The following is a 27,356-nucleotide window of genomic DNA, read 5'->3' on the forward strand; positions in this document are numbered from 1 at the left end:
CTCTTTAATTTCCAAAATGCGTGCATGCATGTGATCGTGTTCGGCATGTCCCGCGCACGGCGAGCCATGTTGGAGTTTGGAGAGCAAATCAAACAGAAAGTTACATTTTTTTTATTAACATATAGGGCCTAACTTCTAGCAATGTGAACTGAACTGTCAGCCATTTCCACTTAGCTTGAAGAACAAAAATCATTAAAATATGATCATCAAATACAGTGGCCACGATTCACTGATTGGAGGCGACGCTGTATCGCTGAAACGACCAAAATCAGAAAGCTGGCCATGAGCAGTGAGCGGAAACTGCCTGGTCGAAAAAAATAAACCACGTCGACTGTAAATTAAATGTAAATCACAGTTTTTACCCACAAAACAATCATTTGTAGGGCAAATTGAGATCGCGGCCTGATTTTTTTTGTTGTTTTTGTTTTTTTTTTTCAAAATACATTAAATCTGCCTGTTCCATTTGTCTCCTCCATTTCGGTGAGTCATATTACACATGAAAATCCTATTATTGCATTATTATTAGTATTAATATTACCACTGTTTCATCATTAGTATCCTCAGTGCCCATGAGGCATTTGGAGTGAATGTTATCATGTTGCACACAAGATCTGGGTGCTAACGACATGCATAGCACAAGAACACACTCTTCACTTGCTCTCTCTCACACACACACACACACACACACACACACACACTCTCACTCTCTATAGTGTGGCAGCTGCTCCTCACACTCCCCTCCCCCTCCTCTTGTTCGCCACTTTCCGTCTCTCCTCAGCGAGCTGCGTGTTTTCTCACTTTCAGCTTCCCGTCCTTCTTAAACCACTTTTAATTATTTCTCTCAGAAATCTGAGCCAAACAGTTTTAATAAGGACGGGATCAGTCAAAGCCCAGGACTTTCACATTCTCCCTGGCTGTGGTTCGGTTTCTATGAGCTGCTAAACGCCCTGTGTGTGTGTGTGTGTGTGTGTGTGTCTGTGTGCATATTTAGGATTTTTTGAATAAAATATGGACAAGTGTCTTTGGAGAACACGGGTCCACTATCATCAGGTATTATTTAAAATGAAATGCAGAGAAATGACAGGGTTTGTTTAGATTTCCACTGAACCATTTGCTATATTTTCTTTTTTTTTTCAAAGATAAAAATTTTTTAGGAACGTCTCTTTTTACTTAACTTATTAATTTTTCTGTGTATGACCCCTATCATTAAGCTTTACCCTATCTTAGATGGATTTCCAGCTGTAATGATATAGAATAATTGTTATTTTTTTCTTCAAAGTGGTTGTTTTTCAAAATAAAAAAGAGGGCGGCGATTTAAATTCATAACTGTACAATTTCTGTTTAATTTCACAGACTGTCACCGGCAGAAACATCTTACTTTTTGATTTGTATGTTGGACTGATTGAGTTGTGATTGACAGGAGGCGGGTCCAAACGTTACCGCATTAAGAGAGAGAGTTAACTATTGGTTTAAAGATTTTTTAAACCCGGAGAGGAACAGGTGAAAATGGGGCAGGTTGTGATTTATCCTTCACAGTAATGGATCACTGTTACTGACTGTTTTCTGTAAGGTTGAAACTGATTTTAAAAAAAAAATCTGTAATTGTGGCACATATGCATGTAACCATTTGCTGTTAAGATTAAAGAGATGGAAAACCTACAGAAAAAATCAAAAACACAAATCTAAACCAAAGTCCTGACCCTCAGCCATCAGCCGGGACAATGAACCTTGTCTTTTCTCTCCTTGTTAGCACATTTGGTCCCCACAAGTGTGGAAACACAAGCGTACACACACACACACACACATGCACGTGCACGTACGTGTGTGTGTTATCAGGAGTCCCGTGCTGTCCTCCAGTGTGAAACAGGCAGCCACATTCCTCAGTCCAGATGGCTTTGTTCAGCCTCCATGGAAACCTCACACACACACATACACATGCACACACAGAGGCAGACACACACACACACACACACACACACTCTCTCTCGCTGCCAACAGTGCAGAGGAGGAGAGCAGCCACAACACACCACTTTGTCTTTCAGGCCGAGGCGTTTTTATGAGCCCTCAGTCTTCGTTTCCCCCCGATCTCACCTACAAAGTTGGAAATTCTTCTACTCCCTTCTGATTTTTTTTTTTTTCTGGTGTTTTTATTTTCATCTTTTGTGCAAACTAATATCGGTCAGGAGGAGGAGGAGGAGGAGGAGGAGGAGGAGGAGGTTGGGCTGCCACTTTCAGCAGCAGTCCCTCTGCAGAGGCACAACAACAGTCCAACGAGGCCGCAGCCCTGATGCTGTCTTCAGGCTACTCGCACTGCAACGCTCAAATCACAATTCAATGCTGCTGGCATGAAAAAAAAAAAAAACATAAACCTGTCACCGTCCCTCAGGTATAAATGTGTTGATTTTCCCACCTTGGCAGCCTGGCTGAGCAGTGTGCTGACAATTAGAGCTAATAAGACACAACAGAGGAAAGAAAGGCAGAAAGCAGACTGCTGTAACTTTTAGGTGAAGTCTCACTGAGAACAAACATCTCATTTTAAAAGGGAGCAGCAAGAAGGAAACTAAAATGTGCAGCTTTCCATTTAAATGATTTTTCCTGTCATCACTGGGTGAAGAAAAATCATCAAACTGTGAGAATGGGAAGTTCTTGAAAGCTACTTCCGGCTCAGTTTTTATTCCCCTTTCCCCCGTTTGATTGACAGCCTTCAGCCTTCAGCTGTTCTCCTCCACTCGGCTCATCAAACGGTCATGAGCGACAGGAACGGTGAGCTTGTTAGATGGCACGCCGAGGATTATTCTACCCAGCTAACGTCGTGTCAGAGGAGGCGAGGGCGAGCGGAGCCTCTTCAGTCTGGGACTCTCTCACATCACCTCTGCTGCTACAAGTTCAACTTTTTTAGCAAGTGAGCTCTACAGCAATGCATGCAAGCCAAACATTAGATAACATGTTGTTAGCTAGGGGGAAAAAAAATGTCTAACATATTGTTGCAGCGCTGGTAAACAGCTGGATATTTTCTCTTTGCTGGACAGCTGTTGCTCTTTAGGGTCCAGACAATATGGCTACCCTGCATGGAATGAAAGCCCAACTAGAGCTGCTGGAGTTTTATTACTGTTACTGACTTTTAGGAAAGTCTTGGTGGATGATGATGATAAGGTTAGGGGTTAGGGGTTAGGGTTACCATCCGTTGAAAAAGAGAGAAAAGTAAAATGAAAAGAAGGTGAAGCGATAAGAGCGACAGAAAAAGAACGGCATGGAGAAAATCCAGAAGAGCAGGAATAAGTCAAACAAGACGTTAAAACAGGGATCTCGTTGAAAACAGTGACGGCTTCCAACAAAGTTCCGCCACTCCGACCTGAAAACACGAGCGGTGCGTGGGGAGAGACGCCTCAAATCAGTCCAGACCCAAACCGACCGTAACCAACATGTGTTGAAACAGGCGGGAGGAGCACAGGAACAAAAACAAGTGAGACGAGTTTTGTTATCGCTGCGCCGTGTTGTCCTTTCCACGTCGCTGTCAGCTCATATCAGATTTGGGCTCCGACCCAGATTAGATATGAACAGGAGCTTTCCAAAACACGAAACTCAATCAGATGGGCAGCGGCTCAGCGAGGCGGTGTGAACGCAGGCCGGAGTGGCAAAAAATGTAATAGCCGCAGTGACCCCACCCCCCTCCCCCTTAGACAACGGGCGATTTGCAATGACATCTCAGTAGGAAACCTCCCGAAAGGGGCCCCACGTCAGTCCCGTGATCCCACCTCACGTTCACCTGTGTGATGCTAAGTCATCGCTCTGCAGGTTGGAAATGAAGCTGAAGGAAAATGAAGAGGAGTTTATCCATCTGGTAGTGAGAACAGAGGAAGAAAAAAATATATACATTATATTTTGTACCAAGTTTATACAGGGTTTTTTGAAATAACGTGCAGTATTTTATTGTTCTGTATATTTATACTGTGCCAACTTTCTACTGATGTGAACGCTTCTTAGAGCACAATTTAGCCGAGGCAGAGTTTGAACCAGTGCTTAAAAGCTCTTGCCTTATAATGTCGGTTATTTACAAAATAACAACCGTGTTATTTAGTTATTTATTTTGTATTTTTATTATTCTTTACATTTATATGTTCACATGCTTTATATTTTCAAAATGACAAGGTTTTTCATGTTATTTAATTCTAATATGTAAGGTATGGTATGTGAACATTTGGAATAAAAAAAAAAGGTTTTGATTACATCATTTTTCGTTGGTGTCAGATTATTTATGACATAATGGTGATGAACGCTGGTCGGAAGGGCCCCCTGGGTGTTTTTGCTTAGGACCCCAACAGACTCTAGCATCGCCTCTGGACTGGAGAGCGACACGACACACTGAGGCAGACACAACAGCAGCCACTGTAGAGACGGGGTTTCGTTGCATTTATCCTGAAGCAGCGCTGCAGGCACTTCTTGGATGTTGTACAACCGAACCAAATTAGAGAGCGCAACAAAGCCCTCGGTTCAGGTGGTTCCCTGTGTTTCTGACGGCAGCACAACCTGATGTTTCCTACGGCACACTGAACACTTCCTCTTGAGGACGCAGCCAAAGGGCATTGGCAGTTCAGAAAACATGTGGCTAAAAAAAAAAAAGTAGGACTTGTATAAAAACAACATCTGTACGTTCATCAGGAGCACCAGGCCCCTGATTCACTGTCAGTGCTGGTGAACGTTTTCACCGTGAAGATAATTAGGAGCGAGGCGGTCCAGGCGAGCGCTGCTGAAATACAATACAATTCCCCCAAGAGGTGGCCTATTTTGTGTCCAAAAAAAAAAAAAAATCAGCTCAGCCTCAAGGCAAACCAAAACACACAAATCATAAAATGACAAAAACCTACAAGACGAGAGCAGGCCTCTGCACACAAACAGACTTCCTGCAGCTCGAGTTAAAATCGCAAACTTTAGAAGGCAATCGTTTATTTTTTTAAAGACCGAGTACAAGTGCTCAAATTTGTAGATCACCGACATAACACAGGCACCGGAACGAAGCCGAGTGTCGAAGCCATTTGAACCCCACGAGAAGGAATTAAATATCTGTTGTGATGATGGAAGATTAAGGAGAGCAACATGAGAGCTAAGGGGCTGAAACAGCAAGGATTTAACTCTGTAGAAAACTAAAGACAGCGACTGGAGCGAGGAGAGGAGAAAAATATTTTGGAGAGGAGGCTGTGATTCAGATGAGCGAGGGGAAGATGTGAATTTTTTTTTTTTTTCCATGTTACGAATTTAGATTAGGGGAATTTTCTGGTTCTTCTGGCCAGCTGAGATCAGTGTTATCACCAAATAACATGGAAAACGTCTCAGTCCAACGTGAGAGCCGCGGCGCCATTCGTCAGGACGGAGAATGTGAGGACACCACCTCCGAAATGCAAGGGCTTGTGGGTAGAAACGCACAGATGCAGTTCGTCACGCTTGGAGAGCCAAGCATAACAAAGCGAAGGGCGGCCTGATGCTCGTGTTCAGCGGTTTCTTCATGTGTTCTTAACTCGTATAAACAAGCAGAGAAAGAGAGACTCGAGTTTATCATGTTAAGAGAAAACGAGAGCGATTGGAATGAGATTTGTTTTGGAAAACGGCCAGAATGTCAGGATGATGAGTTGCCAGAACGCCATCCAATGAAACAAACAGCCTAATGAGTTCATTTGACTTTTGTTTACAGCAGCAATGTGCACTTGTGATTGGGCCATGTGAACAGAAACAAACTAAACACAAAAATGCAACAAAAACAGCTGTAGGAGTGATTCTTTTTTTTCTTTCTTTTTTTTTTTTTTTAATTTATATCATACATACACAGAACATTGCCTCTGATGTATACATATACTGACTTATACTGCAGGCTCACAATGATAATAGTGGTAGTGATGATAATGTTATTAATGCTAACAATAATAACAGCAATGACCTGATACAAATATCACGAGAGTATTTAAAGGAAAAATAAAAAATAAAAATAAAAAATAAAAGGTAAAAGGTAAAAAAAAAAAAAAAAAGGAAACAAAAACCCTCATACTCACCCACACCCACACCCACACACATACACAAACACACAATACCGAGTTCCTCTGAACTTATGTTGTGGTCTCTGCAGCTCTCGTTTACAGGGAGTCATAGATTAAACTCCGTACCTGCAAAAAGATTTTTTCTTTCTTGTTGTCCTCCATTATTGCCCTTTCCATATTCAAATAATATTTCGTCAGGTTTTTCCAATGTAATACGGTGGGGGCTTCGGTGTTTTTCCAATGATGGAGAATTAATTTCTTAAAAACTAAAGATGAATATAGAATTTGCCAAGTCGCCGGATATCTTAATCTCCCCATACTTTGAAAAATACAAATTTCTGGTGATAATACCACCTTTGTTTTGCAAACTACTGCCAACCATTTTTCAATGTCCTCCCAAGTCTTTCTAATTTTCCCACAGTACCAAAAGGCATGGTAGGTTTGATTCAACGTTAAGACTTTTCAAGCCTGATGCCCGAAATGTAAAGTGTGAAGCCTGTGAATCGACCCCCCCCCCCCGCCCCTCCGCTGTACCCCGGGCTGTGATGACTCAACATGTCAGCAACGCAGCAGTATGGGGATCCTTATCTGCCGGCGTGTCCGAGCGGCTCCTCGGGGCCCCGGCCGCCGCAGAAACACAAACAGCAGGCCGGCCGGGTCGCAGGGAGGCCTCAGATAAACAGCCGGCCGGCGGAGTGCTGAGGAAGCAGCCAGATTCCTGTCGGCGATCCGTGACGTCAAGCCAGGCCTCCGGGCTGCAGGAAGGCCGAGCTCCCACAGAGGATGTCCCACACCCGACAGGTCGCAGGGTCGACCCCCGCCAACCGTCGACCGCCAGTGTCACTCAGCAGCCACGAGGCTCTGAGCGAGATGCTGACTTCCTCTACCTGCTGACCTCAGAGTAAATCTGTCTGTTGCATAAAACGCCTGGACTGCAAATGGAATAAAACTGTCGAGTTTAAATTTTCAGGAAATCATTTCCCCGCCAAAATTCCTACCTCAGCATTATCTTTATGCACCATTACTCTCGGTGTCGGAGGATCCAAAAATGATGTTAACGCTGTCGTAAAACAGGTTTTTAATTCAGTGAAGGCAAACATCATGTTGGCGGAACATAATCTAAGAGTCGCTGCGAGGCTGACGGCGCTCGGGAAACTGACCCGCTGAGGTGAGCTCGGGAGCAGGGGGCTGTCAAATCTGAACATCTGCTTCTGTCAGCGACACGACATGAAACTCCACATCAGACTTGGCCTCAGTGTTTATAGGAGCCGCTCTAATCTCAAAGCGCTGCAGTCCAAGTGATTCATTTATCTGGAGCGCGGCGGTGCAGGAACTTCAACATGTTAGATGACTGACGAGAGGAAAACACCAGGAACTTTGCCATTTAGACTGGAACACAAGCAGAAATTAACTTTGAGTTTGCCAAATGAAGCACAGAAACTTTTTTTTCATGACTGTAAATGTTTAGTCTGGATGCAGAAAAGTGACTTCACTCCCATTCATTTCAGACGCTCGATGGCACGGGGCTGCGTTGTTCCTGAAAACAACCTTGACACAAATCTACTACAAGGAGACGCCCCTGTATGGAGGGGAATACCTGATCAGAGACTACAGCAGGAACGGCCAAATTAGCATTCCCAACCCCCCCACCCCCTCAAAAAAAAAAAAAAAAAAAAAAAAAAAAAAAAACGCTCACGCCTGGAAAAGTGCGGTGAAAACAGGAAACAGCTGTTGAGGAGCCGCTCGTCCCGGTCAACCTCTCACTCTCCTGACAAAGTGACTCCTCGCTGGACCCCCTCCTTCCTTTTCACTTCATCTACACTCAGCTCTTCCATTCAGCCACCCACACACACACACACACACACACACACACACACAAACCTTTGGCTCCAAAAGGAGATATCAACCAGCTTAAAAAAAAAAAAGTGACGCCTACTCTCACAAAACAAACACTTTCTAACAAACAAGGTGACTTCAGACCTTGACTGATCCTCTGTAATTCACAAAATAAATCTCTTATGACTGACTTTCAGAATAAGATTTATTGACAAAGTAAGTTTGCACATGCAGGAAACTCAACATGCTCAGAGGTGGGATGCACATTAAGTCAAATTAAACAGGTCTCTTTTAGGAAATAGGTCTCCGTTTTTTTTTTTTAATAATGAAGTATACCTACAGTAGGATTTTTAAAAAGAGGAAACAGGTCCTTTTTTCTGCAGTATGCAAATTGTGTCTGTTGGAGCCTGACTGATCTCACTCTGCAGACGTTGGTAAGAGGACAAAATAACCAGATATACTGATCTATACAATATTCCACAAAGTTATTAACTACTGCAAGGAAACTAAGCTGTGCATGGGCTAGGATGGTGCACACAGAGGAAAAACAGGAATAAATGCGTAACATTATGTGCAGAACAGAGATGAAAACATCAGAACCGAGAAAATGACGGCAGGTGCAGATAACATCACCAGAGTGTTTCTGCTCATTGTATTTTCATCCGAAATGCATTTGAAAGGGGAGATGAACTCTTCATTTTGACCCCGTTGTACTTGCAACACAGCCATCTGTGTGTTTGTCTGTGTGCGTGTGTGTGTGTGTGCATGTGTGCGTGTGTGTAAACCCTGTTACTGTACACGTGGAAGCGCAGTGTGTGTCCCCGCACCGCCGAGGCCAAATCTGATCCTGCACAGGAAATGAACACAATCTGGCCACGTTGCCACATCAAACAGCCAAACTCGCCTCGGAGCTCGCTCACGCCAGGCTGAGTCTTCGCTCGCTATCTCCGCTCTCCGTCTCTGACTTCTGCACTCGTCTTTTGAAGAAGCGTTTCATGTCCGACCTCTCCCTGCCGAATCTCAACCTCCCCTCCCCTCGTCTTCATCCTCCGATCGCTCTGATATGCTTTAAAGTCCTTCCTATCTTTTCCCCCCCCGAAGCTCTTATTTCCCACCCTGGCACTCCGTACAAGAGGATTTTCTTAAATTTACAGTCAGGTTGCTGTGCCTCTGTCTTAATTTACTACTGGTTGCTTGCAATGTCGGTAATCTAGGAATTCAGGATTCCTCTGCTGTTCGGCTCGTAGCAGCGGTGCAGATAAGAACGTCAGCTAAAAGGATTATAATGTAATATGTGAGAGTCAACAAAAACTACGTGGCTGATAAAACCTGATCTCAGTGCGAGTGGGTTTCCCCTGCCAAAACACTACGAGGACCATATGGCTCCTGATGGTGCCCAGGGGAAAACATGTCATCCATCAGCAGATCTGGATGGCTGCTGGACTCGGGGTTCACTTGTTACTGAATGTTTTCTGATGCCAGTTTGGTGTTTGATAGATCAAATCCAACATCAGCTCTCTAACGATGCTATTTTTTCCTACCTTTTCTTGTTAAGTGTTAATTGCATTTGCATATAATGCCGTCTGCTTTTCTACACAGAATCAAACTGTACTCCATAACAGGAAGAGACGGAAACTTGACTTCTCATTCGAACCCAGTGTTTTGAGGGTTTTCAACTGGAGTGAGCCTGTTTCAGAGTGCCTGATTCGTTTTTTCCAATAACAACCGCTGCCCGACTAATCTGGACCGAGTATTCATGGTCAGGAAAGAAACAACTAAACAGGATGATAATGATCACTGATTTATGCAGGCGAGCGTTTTTATAAAGGCAAAAGTTTCCCCAATGTCTGAAGAACAAAGTGCAGAGCTGCATGTAAAAAGTATCTCTTATTATTTCTTGTCTTTCTAGTTGTCTGACTCTTGATACTCATCAATTATAACCATACAGCACAACCTCACCACTACCTTAAGAGGAGATATTCACCTCTCTGCAGCGCCTCTTGCAAGCCTTTAACACAGTCCAAAAATCAATTATAAATGTCACTTTTAAAAAATGGGAACCTCTGCAGCGGTCAAATATGTCTCGAGGCTGTCCATCCAAAAAATGGTTGCCAAACCGTGCTTTCTACCGAGCTTAATTTTTGCATGAAGGCCCATAAACCCTGCTTTGTTTGTTTTACCTCCACACCGTTGTAAACTGCTATGCTGCATTCAGGGGAACTCAGATCTTGGAATACCCATCTTGTAAATGAGCAAAACATGCAATATCTTGGTGTTCACCGTGTCGGGAGAAATGAATGCTCAGAAAAAGAAGAGACTTTGAATTTTTCTTCACGGACTATACCAAACAAAAGAGCATACATTTTCCTGACCTGACACTTTAAGCACCATGTTGTTGAAATTTAAAGATGGACGATCCAAGGTCTGAGGTCCTGTGAATGCAGCACAAGCAGTTTTGCATAAGAATGGTGTAAATGTTCATTTACTGGTGTCAGATGAGGTGAACTCCTCTACAAACCCAGCAGAAAACAAGGCGGTGTCCTACTATGAGTGACAACTAGCAAAAAGCACCAAATTTCCCCGTGGTTTTCCCCGGTAAAATCCTCAGAGGGAGCTGACTCATCGTGTTGAAGTATGGAAACAGCGTGTCAGTGACAGTGTGTGTGAAGGTGTGTATTTGCATGTTAGTGTCAGGATCAGAGAATGACAGTGTTCCTGTGGTGCAGTCCAGATGTACCCTGATCCTCTGGAGCTTCTTCTTCACTGGGAGAACAACGTCGTGCTCTGACGGACAGAATGCAAAGTATTTACCACTGCCGAGCACTATTCCCCACAATCCAGACCAAATGCCTCCCTTCCTCAGGTCAGACTCTGCTATTACACCCAGTCTCCAGTATGCAATGTCTCCGACCTCCACATCCCAGCTGTGGGTCCCTGAGTTGTAGCCCTCAGAGCCCAGGACCGAGTACAGGTAATTAAACCTCTCTGGGTTGTAAGGAAGCTGCTGAGTCGTTCCTTGTCTCACACAGGTCAGATCCTCGGACAGGATGAGTGTTGGATGGGCAGTGTTGGGGTCAAGAACCACAGGAGAGTAGGAGACCACCTCCTTCATCTTGTTCCAGACGGTGAAGCTCAGGTTGCCCAGGTGTTTGGCCTCGTCTATCAGAGCTCCTGAGAGCAGCTGAGGATCCTCCAGCAGGGGGCGCCGGACTCTCTCCACTGTAGCCTTGTAGTTGTGCAGGAATGAGACGTCTTCAGCTCTCAGCTCCTTCTCTATGGCTCTGATTGTGTCTGAAAGGGCTGCTATCTCTCTGCTCAGACTCTCCGTCTTCTCCTTCATCGTCCGACTCTTCTGCTCCTCTTCCTCCCTCAGAGCGGCGATCCTGGCCTCCTCTTCCTCTTGGAGAAACTGGTGAAGCTTCTTAAACTCCTCCTTAATCTGCCTCTCTGTGCGTCGGGCCTGGACCTTAATGTGCTCTGCTGTCTGATCACAGTTTCCTTTGACTTTATTAAAGAGCTTCAGTTTCTCCTGTAAGGGCTTCAGTGATTTCTCAAGTTCCTCCTTGTGATTGCGTGCAACTTCGTCGATGGGGCCCATTTTGTGGCCGGTGTGTTTTGCTGAATGCAAACAGACGACACACACCGGCTGCTGATGGTCCAGACAGAAGAGTTTGAGTCTCTCAGAGTGCAGACTGCAGAGGAGCTCCGACCCTGCTGAAGCTCTCTGATCTCTCTGCAGCAAGAAGGCCTCACACAGGTTCTTCAACACCAAGTTACAAAGCGGTTCATTCTTTGAAGATCGCCTCTTACAGACTGGACACTCGTGGACTAGTGTCTCCGTCCACCAGCTCTGCAGACAGGCTTTACAGAAGCTGTGGCAGCATGAGAGGAGAACAGGATCTGTGAAGATGTCATGGCAGACCGGACAGGAGAGATCCTCCTCTGATCTCGAAGACATTTTGCCTCTGGGTGAAGCTAAAAACTCACCGGCACACAAGAGGAAGTCAGCCCGTCAGCGGAGGTGCAACTCCCTCCTCTGGAAAGTTTCTTGAAATTTACTTTGCTGTTGTGGTTATTCTAAAAGTCACTTCTTTCTCTGTGACGGAGTCGGCAGCAGCTTGACGAGGCAGTATTCCAGTAGTCCCAGTTTTCCTCCTGTCACTGTCCCCCTTCAGTGGGATTTGTGCGTTTTTTCTTAACGTCTGTCTCTCAATGTTTGTTTGTCTCTTGTCACTGAAGAATGAAAGAATGACAACCTGTTTCCTGGTATGACTCAGGTGTGCCAGGTAAGGGGCGGAGCTTTGTCGGGCCATTTATCCTAAATGTTCACCTGTTTTCTGTAACAGGAAAAAAACTCTGAGTGCTGGAGTCTGATGGAGGCTCCAGCCAACGAGGGTTTGGGTTTGAAGAGGCGGCTCCTTCGAGTAATGGTCATTACACTCATGTTTCATAATTAACCTCATGTTGTAATGACATGGGGGTGTTATACAGAAAACAGGCTTTTCCTTTTTTGGCATGGATGCTGCAGTCTGGGATTTTATTTCAATGTTAAAAGATGGAGTCGGTCCACCTGTCAGAGCATTCAGGCCTGAACACTACAGGCTTGTTCTTAGTTTGAAGCGCTGCTTAGATTTAAAAGGCAGGACAGGTACTCATTCGAGTTTGGTAAGTATTTAATTACTACCAGTTCAGTTTGGAGAGGAGGTAAATACATATTTCCAGTTGAGGATAAAATAAAGAAGGCACTGTCTGCTGGTGCAGGATTAATTAAAAAGCTGTACCATTTACCTTTATTTAAGCTGTGACATCATTAACTGTAACTGAACATTAAAACCAGACTGATGGCATCCTTTGTGTTAGCAGCTCTATAAAGCAGAGTGATCACCACAGCTGTTCAGTGGTAGGGAAAATCTGGGATATTTTACTGCAGTATAAATAAAAACTGAATCTATTTATTTAGCTATTTATTCATTTGGATCCCCATTAATCACCACCAAGGTAGCAACTGCTCTTCCTGGAGTCCACACGAGTTAAAATTACATCACAACACAAAAGATTACATCCTGATGCAAAAAAAAAAAAAAAAAATTACGTAACAAATGCTAAAAAAAAAAAAAAAAGGGTTTTCCAGGTGGATGACAGTGACTGATACCCGATGGACAGCGGCCTGGTGCATCGGTCTGGCTGACCCTGATGCAGAACAAGTGCTGGAAGGTCACATTTACAGCATGTGATCCTCTGTGCTTACATGCAGACTTGGATGAGTTGGGACTCGGGGGGTTTTCATGCGAGGCAGCACGGTCGGCTGGACGGCCTCCATGTTAATTCCCCAACTGTTCCAGATCCACAACAAGGCAGACGCAGACAAAGACGGGGTTTGTGCTCTGTGACGTAACGCTAATCTGTGCCTGCCTCCGCGCACCATCGCTGCCGTTTCTGAGAAGCCCTTGTGTTCTGCTTTTACACAGATACTCAGACAGAGATGAAAGAGATAAACCAGAGCAGAGGAATCTGTGCTGTTATGTAAACTTCAAGAGAAAAGACTGAACTCGCCTCGGCCATCACTGTCCTGTCCTGTGGTTCAACCCAGAAAAGTGTTATTTCTCAATAGAGTTCAGTGTTATTTCTCAGTAGACTGGAGCTGCAGTTATGCAAACACTTCTGAGAGGCAGAAAGAATCCCATTGGTTGAGTTACACCTCAGTGGGCGGAGCTAAAGAACATGCTCTTCAGACCCTGTTCACACTATGACAAGAAAACTTAAAAATACAGATTTATTCCTCTGTTAAATGTTAAATATGGATATACAGTGGTCCCTCGTTAATCGCGGGAGTTACGTTCTAAAAATAACCCGCAACAGGCAAAATCCGCAAAGTAGTCAGCTTTATTTTTTACAATTATTCTAGATGTTTTAAGGCTGTGAAAGCCCTCACTACACACTTTATACACTTTTCTCAGACAGGCATTAACATTTTCTCACTTTTCTCTCTTGTTTAAACTCTCAAAGTTCAACCCTTCATAGAAAAATCCAGTCCAGTATTATAGAATGAACGCATTCTGTACTGTACAGGAGACACGGCACGGAGGAGATTGATTGAAAATGGTCTACAGTCCCTTAGCCAATCAGGACGCAGAACACAATGCGCTGTTTAAAAAAAAAAAAAAAAAAAAAAAAAAAAAAAAGCATGCAAAATTGCACCAAAAAAAATCCACGAAACTGCGAGGACGCGAAAGGTGAACCGCGTTATAGCGAGGGACAACTGTATTTCATCCCCCACAGTGTTGTAGTGCAGATGTGGGAAATGGAGAAATAAATGTCGTGTCGCACACCGTGTCCACACTGAGCCAGGTAAATCCTGAAACACTGGCTTTCATCCACACCACACCTCTAACTAACACTGCTCACAAAACATCTGGGATAAATCAGGGAACATTATTTGAAAATTCGACTTTTTATACGTTTAATGTGAGAATCAGCTCTGGTGGGCATCTCCGTGTGTCGCAGCTACATGCTAAGTCAGAGGAAACCCCACAAGGCCCCTGTAGAGAAACTGAAAGGGGTGGGCGTGGCCTGAAGGGAAGTGGGCGTGGGCTGGGTGACGTGGGCGTGGTCCAATCAGTATGAGACGTTATTAACTTGCTGTTTATGCCAATCTGTTGGCAAGTTCTGTGCTTACTGTGGCAGGCCACGCCCACTGCCACGCCCCCTTTTGTCTGACCTGCCTGAGATACTAACCAGGGGTGTATTCAACGACGTTACGATGCGTAACGTTGTGCGATGTTGTCTCATTGAATGGTGTGTTTGGTTGTAACGTTTTGTAACAACATGCCTCGGAGGTAGTTTTCCTCCGTTTTGTGGGCGTGTCACAGGTGTTATCCAATCAGCATCAGCCTGTATTGAAGCCTCTGCGATTTAAAACGCTAGTGCTCCATTATGGCTTCCAAGTCGCTATATTAGTGCAGCCTATGTTTAAAATGTTGCCCATCATTTGAGGAGGTAAAAGCCAGTGTTGTGCATGAACGCTTTCAAAAGAACGTGTTCATTGAACACGTTCATTTTTTTAAGAACGTTGAACTGAACGCAATGTATTTGTAAATAAAGAACTTGAACGTGAACTCGTTCAGATTATGTGAGAGTCAGCGCCAATGTTTAGGTCCAATTATTGCGGAATTTCCCTTCTCCTTTTTAACACGGAATATTGCGGAATTTGACATAATTTGAATGAAATGCTGTTTTTGTGTGGAATATGAACGTATGTCTGGGGAAAATTACATGGACGGAAGCAAATCTGGGTGGCACAACCCCTCCAGTGGTTTCACCTGCACCACCAAGAAAAACATTCCAACACGTGCACCGGCACCGTACGAGTCCAAAAGCAAAGAAACTTTCCAGCTACAGCGGCGCACTGACATAGCTTGTGTAACAACGCGAAGAGCTACCACTCTGCGCTATTTTCACTGGCTAACAGCAGCACACTGGCTTAGCTTGTCTATTCAGAGAAGAGGTATCACTTCGGCTTATTTTTCAATCTATGTTATCACATGCATACTACTGCTCATTCATTGGTAGCTGAATTGTTAGGTCTGTTTGATAAGTAATTTACATTTTTAAAACAAATAATTTAATATTGTTCAATTATTAATAACATATCGTTTTCACCTTTTACTGCTATAACAATGTAATTGTTAAATAAATAAATAAATAAATAAAGTGTTGTTTATTTGTTACCTCAATTAATTTAAGGTAATTTCTATTTAATTTGTGTGCATATTAGTCATAAACATTAAAAACACTCTTTTTTGGTAGTAAAGTAAAATAAGAGTAAAGGGTAAAAAACGGAATTCCCAAAAATTAAAACGGAAAAAACGGAATTTGGGAAAAAATAAAACGGATTTTATAGGGCCCTACATTGATTCCGACAGCAAAAATCTAACCTTTCTGTGCAAATCATGTCCACCTGCGCTGAAAAACACTTTCAGCGCAGGTGGACATGTCAACTTCATTTTTGAAAAGGCATTTGGAGTTGAAGCATCCATCCAGTGTGAGAAAATATCTACAAGTCCTTGACAATCCCAAAAAGTCATCAGGAATGGGCAAGAACACCCCCTGCCAGCCCCAAACGACCCAAGTCACACTGCCTGCAGCCTTCAGGGGTATTACTGGATTTCCCAGCAACAGGTAGACAAATTAATAATGGACTACATTGTTTGAGATTTACAGATTTCTACAATTCCACTAGGACAATACATAATTGTAAACAGCGAACAGTTTTAGGTGGTGATGGATGTCATAGTTTTCTTTGAAAAACAAGGTCAGTCTTTCATTCTCACTTTTCACCTAAAAAAACTGAAATGAACTGAACTTTGAACTAGTTCAAAATTGAAATGGTGAACTATGAACGTGAACTATTCATTTTTATACTGTGTGAACTGAACTTTGAACTAGTTCATGAGAACTATGAACTTGCACAACACTGGTAAAAGCACATGTATGTGGTAAGTATGATGATAAATCAGACATAGTTTATTGTTTTTCTCAATAATATGGCAACTTTTATTCAACTTAAAATTTAAAACTCATTTGTGTAGGCCTGTGGTACAAATCTTGGAAACAATGTTTAACAACTGTTTTTTTCATAGTGGACATTGAATGTATTGCAGTACCCCTATAGTTAATGATCCATGTAAAGTAATGTCCTGCTCAGACAGTTCTTTGGCTACAATCGCGAGGAGAATGGCCCTCTTGGCTTCCATATTTGCAACGCTTGCATAATGCAGCAGGTTGTTCAGAACTTTATCGTTTCTGTTAGCTTGACGTTACATACCGGTACGTCTGCGCTGAATACACCCCTGGTCTTCTGTGGCCCATGATACACCTGGTCAACGCTTTGTGATAACACATACATTTGTTCTAATATGCATCACCCACTGCCACGCCCCCTTTTGGCGAAGGGACGCTAACAGTTAGCTACTTCTTCCTTGGCCCATGACAAACTTTCCCACTAAATCTGGTGGAAATCCGAGCACCAGATTTTTAGAAGTTATGCTGCTGTGTGACAAACGGATGAACGGACAAAAAAATGCAATCAAGTCATACTAATTTACGTAAGTTAGCATATTAGCCTAGCTGACCCTTCAAAGTAGCTGTCCATGCCTACAGCTATCTATGTAAGCTAGTTTGCTAACCTGCTAACCTTCCAACATTATGAAAGTTATGATCATGAATGAATGAAAAATTATGCCATTCACTTGCATTTATCATTTATATTTTAAGCAGAGCTCCTTCTTTGCTGCTCAGGATTAAACTTTAAAAAAAACGGTGGTTCTTTGGCTCCGCCCACTGATGTTCTCCAGTCTTCTCCACAGCAGCAGAAATGATTATATAACTAAACCTCCCGATCTGCTATCTCTCGACTGATGACAGGCATCAAATGAGAAAACATCCTCTGACAAGCCAGCGTTTGTTTGCACGCTGAGGTCAGAGGGACCCAGAGGAACGCTTCCCCCACGTAGGCAGCATCGCCATCAGCTCAGGCCTCTGAAGTTCAGCAGGCTTGTTTAAACACGCAGGGCGAGCAGGGTGTAGGAAAGTGTTGATAAAGGGGGGGTGGGGACTGAAAAAAGGCACGCTGACTTCTTCATTTTCAGACAGAAGTTGGATTCCTGTCATTGTTTGTTTCAATCCTGTTCTTCACCAAAACACCAAACCTCTGAAATCAGACCTGCTGCTTCCTCTGCACACAGGTTTGCTGTGATTCACTCCAACATGAAATGCTCAGCTGACCTACAAACTACAACCCGGCTTTGTTTTACAAGGTGGGGTTGGTGCAGCAGGTCACTGTGCATGTGTGCAGTAAAGAGAGACAGAAAAGAGGCTGCAAAAGAAAAAAAAACAACAAAAGGAGATGCACATGTTGCATGAGAGTAAAAAAAAACACCAAAACAGGTTTTATTTGTGCTACAAGATGCAGGAGGTTGCAGCACGACTCTCAAACTTGCAACTCTGATCCACAGCAGATCCAGCCTGCAGCGCAGAGTGTGTGTTAGAGTACAGTCTGTGCTGCAGGTGTGCCGCTCATGTTACAACCTCATGCATCCAACACAAGAACAACCTGTTCTGTTTTGTTCCTGTAACGAGGTTAGCAGTTTTAACAGTGATTTTGACCAAATGTAAGGACAAATGATCTTTTTTTTTTTTTTTTTTACTTTTTCCGCAGAGCTTCACAGGTAAGCATGAGGCTTTTCTATGATGTCTCTCCACCGTTAAGTATGACAGGTGAGTATAAAGTGAATTTTCCCAACAAGCACTGTCAGTGCAGCAGGTTAGTGTTAGAGAAAAGAAACACACAAATCAATAAAAATAGATAAAAAGTTTTACATTGACTTTAAGATCTCTCAAATTCTAATTTAAGAGCACTTCAAGGCTTTTAAGTGGTGAAGTTTGGACTTGAAGGGACGCTGTTTAAAATGCGGGGACACGCCCACTGTGACCTACATGAGCTGAGCAGAGTGAACCTACAGCGGGTCTGAAGGGCTGAAGCTGCCGTCTAATGGGTCTCACATGAGCTGAATAACCTTATCTTGTAAACTAAAGTCGAACAGAGAACAGCTGCTGATGCATGGAGGTTTGAGAAGGAAGTCGGTGTTACGAGACGTTAATTACACCATCGCCTCTCTCTCCTGGTGATCCATTAACAGCTTCATCCCATCCCTGTGTCGTTCAATCAGAGGCTGCAGGTTTTTAAAGCGATCGTATTTCAGCACACTCATCAAAATCAAGGCGTCTTCCAGCTGCTGATGAAGGTGAGCATGTGATCAGGCTGAGAGGATCTGTCATGTCTGGTCTGGTCCTGCAGTTCAGCTGCAGATGCAGAGGCACTCGCTGCACCCTGCACTTAAAACCTGACTCAGAGAGCGCCGCTCTTTCATTAACCGTGGACAACACAGTTTGTATTTCTTTTGCAAAAAATTTAAAACAATCTAAACACCCAGATTGGTAACAGACCGTCCGCTACAGTGTGGCTTTAAAACCAAATTAAAAAAAGACTGACAGTGACCCAATGACGAGGTTTAGAGAGGTTTTAGAAAATTTAAATCCCTGTGAGAAACAGAGGGATTTCTTATGGAAACCACCAAGAAGTGCAGTAAAACATCATCATAACTTCCTACTGAGGCCCACAGACAGACTCTAAGGCACCACAGGGATATTATTGGAATATTACTGGGGACATAAATGAGTTTTTTAAAGTCCTTGAGGGGCTTCAAGTGGGTCCTCTGCAAAACGAGGCTTAATAGCTTCATTTCACTGGAAGCTGTGATGATACAAATCAAGATGCGAATGATTATTTTAACATTGTGCTTTGTATGTGCTGAAGAATGACATCTAAACAATTTAATAGCTAACACAAACCTAATATTTTTTCATATCTGGGTCTACACGGGGCAGAATGACTTCAAATGTTGTTCCACGGCTTAATGAAAAGTCAACATGAGGGTCCAGAGGATGGGCAAAGGTCATATGAACACTACAATGGGGATATTACAGAGATGCCAAAGAAGAACAGCAGTGTGAAGCAGGACTGCACTACATAGACAAAAATTTAAAACCTTGATATTTATACAAAATACCTCGATAACAATACGATATACGACACGACTGTAGGTTCGCATTAATTTGAAATTTTAAGTGTAACAACAGTGAAAATTAAAACACCAACTGGGAGTAGAAAATGCACTTATTTCACCAAATATGTTATTGATCACTGATCAAACTCTAAATGTGATATCGCTCATATCGCTGCCTTTTGAGATATTATTATCACGCATGTTCATATCTAGATAACGATATGATAACGATATACCGTTCAGTGTTACCAAAGCACGCACAAATCACTACAATATTATAGTTCACTAGATTAAATGCAAATATAGGAATATTATAGAGATAATAAAGAGGATGAGGCACAACTTGAGCAGCACAGAAACACTTCTAGAGACTTTTTAGACAAAACTCATCATCAGATTGTACTGATCATCGCCACAAACTACTTTTAAGAGTCTGTACATGATGCAGAGGCCGTGACAGGGCCGTGCGAGGTGATGTCTGGTGTTTGTTTTACCTGGAGGAAGTGGCGACGAAGTCTCCGTCCAGCAGCCGCAACTTGCAGAACAGAACTCCGTTGACAAAAGGCACGGCGGTCAGCTCCTCCAGGGTCAGCTGGGTCTGGAACTTAAATTTCTTCTTTTTCACGAAGAAAGCCATCGCTGTGCTGTCGGCTCGAGCATAAAACACGCGGCTCACTTAAAACTTTTAAAAAATGAAGTGGCGAGGAGGAGGAAGGTGGAAGCGTCCCTGCTGCTGCTGTTGTTACTGCGTATCTTCATCCGAACTCCCCTTCAGAGATGATTCAGCGCACAAATCTGACGGAGAAACCCACCGCCACGGGTTAAAAAACCGATTCAAATGCAGAATGTGTGCGTGTATGAAAGTTTAAAAAGTGAGAAAAGGCCTACCTGAAGACATTTCGGGAGGCTGGAGGGTTCTACTCGGGGCGGTTCAGCAACAGAAAACTGACAGAAGAAGACTTCACCTCCTTTTCTTTTCGGGTGCCGAGAGGAACTTTGGACCGCGAGCGTCAAGCCGGACAGCGATATCAAACACGACTTCCGGAACAGCCTTTTCAGAAGAAAAGCCCCGTCACTACAGCGCTCCTCATCTCAAGTCCTGTCGAGTTTGCAGCATTGAACACGATTTTAAAATAAAAGTTTAAAAAAAAACAAAAAAAAAAAAACGATAAAATTATAATGATAATCTTATTATCATTAGAAATATAAAAATATCAGCAACAATAATGATATACATAATTATCATTGTTATTGTTTTTATTATGATTGTTTATCTTTTGTAGTAGAGGTAGTAGTAGTAGTAGTAGTAGTAGTTGTAGTAGTAGTAATAGTAGTAGTTGTTGTTGTTGTTGTTGTGATTGTCATTATCATTATTAAATTATAAAATAAGCGAAAGTCAATGAATACAATTTAAAGGACCCAAAAATTCATTAAAACAATTACAAAGGGTATTGGGAGAATTAAAATCGAATGTCACATAATTTAAATATTGACAATTAAAACATTGTTTCATATTAACAATAAACTCAGTAGAAAACTTTGTCCTAAGAGAATATAAAAACCTAAAAACTAAACTCTGCAAACACACTCACTCAGGGTGGAAGTTATTTAGGATATTTTTCTTATCAGAGAGAACAGTGATATGCAATCTGTGATCCTTAAATTACAAAGTGCACTAATTTGAGACTTTACGGGGAAGAAAATTATTGAAGCACATAAAGCAACACTGCAAAAAAGAGGACTTTGAACCACTGACCATGAAACACTCACAAAAAAAATCACGTGCAGAAGTCAAAAGTCTACACGTCCTCGAAAGTCACAGTTTCTTTTACTCCATTTACTCCCCATTTAATGACACATGTCCTAAGATTTATTTGGATTTCCACAGCAAAACAGTCAAAGCAATAACAAGAGGATCCTCATTTCAGAAAAGGTGCATGTTGTGTCTATAGCCAATCGAAAGTTCAAAAAATGATTTAATGAAATTTAATATCATATCCCAATGGAATAAAACTGAGGAAATTTTAGAAAGTGTGAAAACTTTTGATATCAACTGAATGGCAGGGTGCCCCACAAATAATAAAAAATAAATACATTAATTAGACATCATTCATAAATCTTAAACAGTGTAGCTCATCTGTTACCCTGGAAAAGAGTATTTTAACTCAGAGATATGTCATAAATGTTCCTAAAAATTCATAAAAGCCCATAAAGGCTGTAGAATGGGGCCTTTTTCCGGCTGGAACCTTTGAAACGTCTAATTTTGAGTGACACGTTTTATGCTTTTATTATGGAGGCTGAATAGATCAACTTCCGGTTCTGTCCTTGTTTTCTCCGGGCTGCTTGACGAGCCGCCTCGGACCCACAAAGTACTGCCAGCTGCAGCGTCCTCATGCTGGCGCTGCGCCCCCGTGTGGCCATAATGTGAACTGCAGGCACATCATGCTTCCTTCACGGTCTCCTCTGAAACTCAAAACATCTTCTTTCTTTGATTGTTCATATCACGTGTCACGTTTTCAAGGTGCTTTTTAGTCGGTAAATGATGGGAACGCTGACTATTTGACAGAGCAGATAAATTGAATATATCGATTAAATTTACTGGAACAAATGGAGCGATGGCTGATGACTGATAAGGTTTTATCTATTCAGTCAAATAAATAACCAAATTGATGAGATGCGATATATTGCGATATAAGCCCAGATCATTTTTTCACAGATGTTCACAGTTCAGAAGAAACACTGGTGCTGATCGAAAAGCAAGGCAGAAAATTCCTACTTTCCCATGTAGGCTATAAACTGCTTTAGTGGGTTTTTCTTAATTCCTACAGCAACTGAAGGCAGCATATATGTTACAGCCACAGTGGCCTTTTGCTCCTGCAGACTCTGCAGGGTTACATGGACTTTGAGTTTCTTAATGAGAGTTTTAATCAAATAAAACAAGCTGCATAATATTCCCACAGTCTGAAGTCACTGTTTTCCTGATATTCAAGTCCCAAGTCAAGAGGTTCAAGTCTTAAACAAGTCACAATGCGACCTTTACTAAATTAATGTGTTTTGTATCCTTTATTTAGCCAGGTAGGTCCCACTGAGATACAAGACCTCTTCTTCCAGGGAGTCAAGACAGCAGCGCTATTAGTGTCAGATAATAAATAAATAAATAAATATTTTTTTTAAAAATGACAGAACACATGCAATACATACAAGCAACAAAAGTGAAACAGTGAAAGAAAGTGTGGCCTGGAAGCTGTACCAGCGATATCCAAATGCAGCTCACCTCAAATCATTTATTAATGTAATATAATAAAGCAAATTTTACCTCTGCCTGCTCTGTATATGCAAATTATTGCACATGATCTATTAGCAGATCCTGTTCAACTGACCGGTCTATCTTATCTGTTAAGTTTTTTATGCCAAGGAATGGCAGGGCCCCAGTTTCTGTGTGTACTTTAGTTTAGTCTCTATGATACATATCTAAGTAATGAGGTTATGCATGATATTATCAGTTACCCTGTCGTTAAACAAAGTTCTGAATATCCAGTCTTTATTAATAACAGGAAGCTGAATAATAATCAATCATTAACTGATGAGAACGGCTGGATTTCAATAAGTTGGCACTTCTCTCCACTTCTCTTCATATGTGCATCTGTTTTGATCATTTTTCTTGCACTGAGCTGCTCATTGTTGGAAACTGGTTCATTTTCTCTCTCTCTCTCTCTGCTCGTTTTGTGATCTCATTCCTTTAACATGCTCAAAATAAAATAAACAAATAAGTGAAAATGAAATGAAAAAGTCACAAATCATTGGTGTTAAAGTCTGTCTTGATTTTGTCAAGTCGAGTCTGAGGTCATCAAGATTTCTTTATCTGTCGTTTCCAAATAAAGAAATTCTCACAGAAATCAGATTTGTGACTTGAGTCCAGGTAAAGTGCAGGTCATGTAACTCGAGTCCACAGTCCACAGTTGTTGATTTTTTTTTTTTTTTTTTTTTTTTTTTTTCTTTTTTTATGATCTACCAACGATTGATGTTAGGTTGTGTGTACTGTGTACTGTATATTGTATTTTGTTATCATAATGTGTTGTAATTTACTACTGGCTGTAACCTGAATTGCCCCAATCTGGATTCACAGTGACTTTACAGTGTTTTATACTGCTTCATAATGTTTTGTCTCCCATGGTGTCACTAGAATTGATGTGATTTTTGTCTATAGCACGTGACAATTCCAGTGTGTGTGTTCTGTATTGTACATTGGTTAATATTGGTGTACCCCCCCCCTCTTGAGAAATTGAGGACTTGGACTTGAGGACCCCCCAGAGGTGAAGTCAGATTTGCGCCCCTGCTGCCATAAATTCTACCTTTTAACAAAGTTTATAATGTTCAGTTCGTGTTGACATTGTGGAGAATGTGTGACTTTAATTCTGTGTTTATTATTGAGGTTGTAGTTTGCAGAGGTCTGCTACTGGTCTACATTATACCAAGAGGTGTTTCTGTTGTTTTGTCCTCCCTATTTATATATAATGAGAGGGGACAGAATAGTGGAAACAACTCTCAATAAAATGCAGTCCAGTCCTGTCCAGTCCATTTATTAACTGTGAGAAGGAGTTCATGACATGCAAACGCAGGACTGAGGCTGTGCAGTAGCTGAGGTCCTGCCAGCAGAGGGCAGCAGAGCTCTGGAGAAAGACCAGGACTGGCAAAGCAGCGCTTCAGTGAAGTATTTCAGTATAAACCATGTTAATATACTGTGTTAACTCTGCCACTGACACTTCTGTTGAACCACTGGTCTTACTGACAGATAATAAAAAAAAAACCAATAATAATAATAATAATAATAATAATAATAAAAGTATTAAAATGAAACACAGCTTGCATGAAATGGTCCGAAGTGAAATAATTAACGTTAAAATTAAATGTTAAAATCTGAGAGGCTGCAGCTCCAACAAATTGAAGCTGTGTTGACATGAAACTTTACATCTTTACAAAGTGCAGCTTTGGCTCGGCTGAGAGGGGAGGCCGGGGTGACGCACTCTAACACAGACTGCCAGTCACAGACCTGTGACAGACACACAGACGGTCTTTTTATCTTATTTTATTTTATTTTATTTTATTTTATTTCATTATTGCTCTTATTCTTGTAGTTTTAGAATTTTTTTTTCCTATCACCTTTTTATCTCTTTTACCATCTTTGTCTTTCAGTGTCTTTCAGTTTTTAGATAGATAGATAGACAGATAGATAGATAGATTTGCTTTATTGATCCCAAACTGGGAAATTTTACATCAAGTCTTGATTTTACTTCCATTTCGTTTTGCTCATTGTTTGGCCTTTCAGTGGTTATTTTGATTTCCGATTATTCTCTTTTGTCTGTGTGGCAGGGCCTGGTTTTCCACGTAGGGCTGAGCCAAGATCAGCTGGACACAGACAAGCTGGCTGTATTTGTTTCCAGAGAAATTATTAAATACATATTTTAATGCTGGGTGACAGAGGTTTCACTGAATGCACAGATTCATTCATTGTTGTTGTTTTCTGTTTATTTATTCTTTGTTTTTATTCCCTCTCTGCTAACTGCAGACTAACTGGTGGCTGAATGTGGAGCAGTAAAAAGGACAAGATTTCCCGCTGGAATGTGGGGCAATAAAAGGAGGAGTGAAAATACTCTGTGGGTGTTTTTGCTTCCCACCTTTGCCTGTTGGTCACATGTGCCTGTGTGTCAGGTGTCATTTCACAATAAAACCATAATATAAACACTTATGTAAACCTTATTCTGCACAAAACAACAATAACTGCGTGTTATCACCTCACTGAGATGTACCGTATCACTGCAGGATTTCTCAGTTTTTTATACAATCTTAGTCACTTTCTGACTGGCAATGTTGAGGAGACAGAAAAATGCCAGAAAGAAAGAAAGAAAGAAAGAAAGAAATCAGAATCAGAAATACATTACTGATCCCTGGGGGGAAACTGGGTCAGGAAAGAAAGGAAGAAAGAATGAATTTTCCAAATTAGCCCTACTTCAGTCTGTCCATGCAGGTAGTTTCTATGCGATTTGTCAGGGTTTCCGGTCTGTTTCCCTTCTCACTCTGTACCACAGAACTGAATGGAGATTTGTTGGTGGAAGTGAAACCATTAAAAATTTACATGTGAAAAACCCCGGCAGTAAGAGCGCTTGCTTTCCTCACACACCAACACACACACACACACTGCAGCCGAACCCACAGGCAGCAGAGGGTTAGGTCAGCGTTTCACTGGGGATTATTTCCTGCCAAAGAACGCCGGAAAACTGTATCCATCCGCTGAAACCAAACCAAGTAAAGCAATCAGAGACTGTTCCCGCCTGGTATCAAACATCCGTCCTGTGTAACGTGATCACCAGAGGACGGCTCACACCTGGCACTGACATGTGCCTCACCTGCCCCCTTGTGATTGGATCTCACTTTCCCACTAAATATGCACATGAGCACATTAAATTTCCATGCAGGGTGTTTTTTTTAGGCGAGAGAGAGCGAGACAACGAGACACAGAGAGAGAGAGATCATCAGCAAAGTTAAACAGTTGGTTACTCAGATTATTTAATTATTCCAGAGGGTTTGAGAGACTCGGGTTCTCTGCAGTAGTTTTCTGTAGTAACTGCAACACCCACATTCACACTGCCGCCTGTAATACTTCTGTGGTATTCCTGTGGTAACTCAGTTATGTCTTGGGTTAGAAAGAGTGTGTTTCATCATGCCGGGTCCCAAAATTTAAGAAAGGGGGTAGCATCCAAATTTTATATGGGAGAAAATCTCTGCATGTTTTCGTAATACATATTTTAGAGACTTTTGAGACCCCACAATTTCTCAAATCATGTTTTTAGGGGAGCTGTACTGCTGTGCATGAAAGAGTCAGGTAGGATATTTTTTTATTGGTAAAGTGGCGGTCTGGCCGGGTGTCGGGGGTGTTGGGCCGGACCAGAGCTGAAGACAGAGGGACATCAGGTGAGTAGGGGGTCTTTCGATGCGTCCTGGGACACGGGTCTGTTTACACTTCCAAAGCAATGTGGAAAAAAGCATGACCCGAGTGAGTGGATCTCAAGACACTTTCAGGACACTCTGCTGCTGTTTCCACCTGAACTCAGAGGTGTCGGATTATGATCGGATTTCTCAGGACGGATGTTAACACCGGGGGAAACGGGGTCACAGACTCAGAGGTGTTCAAGCTGGCAGATGTACTGGTTTGCTGATGTTCTAAATATGATGCAAAATGTGGTGCAATAAAAGCAGAAACTCTCACTAAATGGAAACAGGGTGGGTGTAGTTGCTTCCTATCTCCTCCTCACGGTCACATGTGTGTGTCAGGTGTCCTTTCATATCAAAACCATGATATGACCGTTTATGTAAACCTTATTCTGTACAAAACAACAACAACAGAGTGTTTGAAGCGCCGAGGTTAAAGTGCTGAGGAGCTGCGTCCTGTTTGTCACACATCTTGTGTCTCTGTCGTAACGTTTATCTGTCAATGTGTGACACTGAGCGCTCACCAGCACAACAACAGTGTTAGTGTTAAAAATATGTTATCTTGTGCGGGTATTCAATAACTTTCAATTTGAACACTTTTCCTTTAAAATTTGACAGAAAACCCCCAGCTTAAAATAAAAATCTGTATATCCCTTTCATGCATGAATTATGAAAGCCTGAGTCAAGATTTTTTTCTTATGTGTTTTTACTCTTCTTAGGGCATGAACACTTTTGTGAGTCTCCATACTTCTTTAAGGATGCAGGACTGGTATTAACATGTCATGATACTAGTATTAATATGTTTTCAGCAACAAGAACTGACAGTCTCTGTATAAACCTCAATGGGGGGAGCAGCAGAGAGCATTCTAACAGCTGATATGCA

The 27,356-nt window shown here is 42.2% G+C and overlaps 1 protein-coding gene across 1 annotated transcript in view; it reads right to left on the reverse strand.

Moving 5' to 3' along the window:
• The window catches only part of eeig1a (estrogen-induced osteoclastogenesis regulator 1a), a 39,534-nt gene extending 19,054 nt beyond the window's left edge, over nt 1-20,480 (reverse strand). The window contains exons 1-2 of the mRNA XM_030060356.1: nt 20,375-20,480; nt 19,981-20,281 (exon numbers count right to left, since the gene is read on the reverse strand). Coding sequence (XP_029916216.1) covers nt 19,981-20,123 — 143 coding nt within the window. The 5' untranslated portion in view covers nt 20,124-20,281; nt 20,375-20,480. The remainder of the gene's footprint in view (nt 1-19,980; nt 20,282-20,374) is intronic.
• Nucleotides 20,481-27,356: the final 6,876 nt, after the last annotated feature.

This window comes from Myripristis murdjan, chromosome 9, assembly GCF_902150065.1.
Source record: "Myripristis murdjan chromosome 9, fMyrMur1.1, whole genome shotgun sequence".
NCBI lineage: Eukaryota > Metazoa > Chordata > Actinopteri > Holocentriformes > Holocentridae > Myripristis > Myripristis murdjan.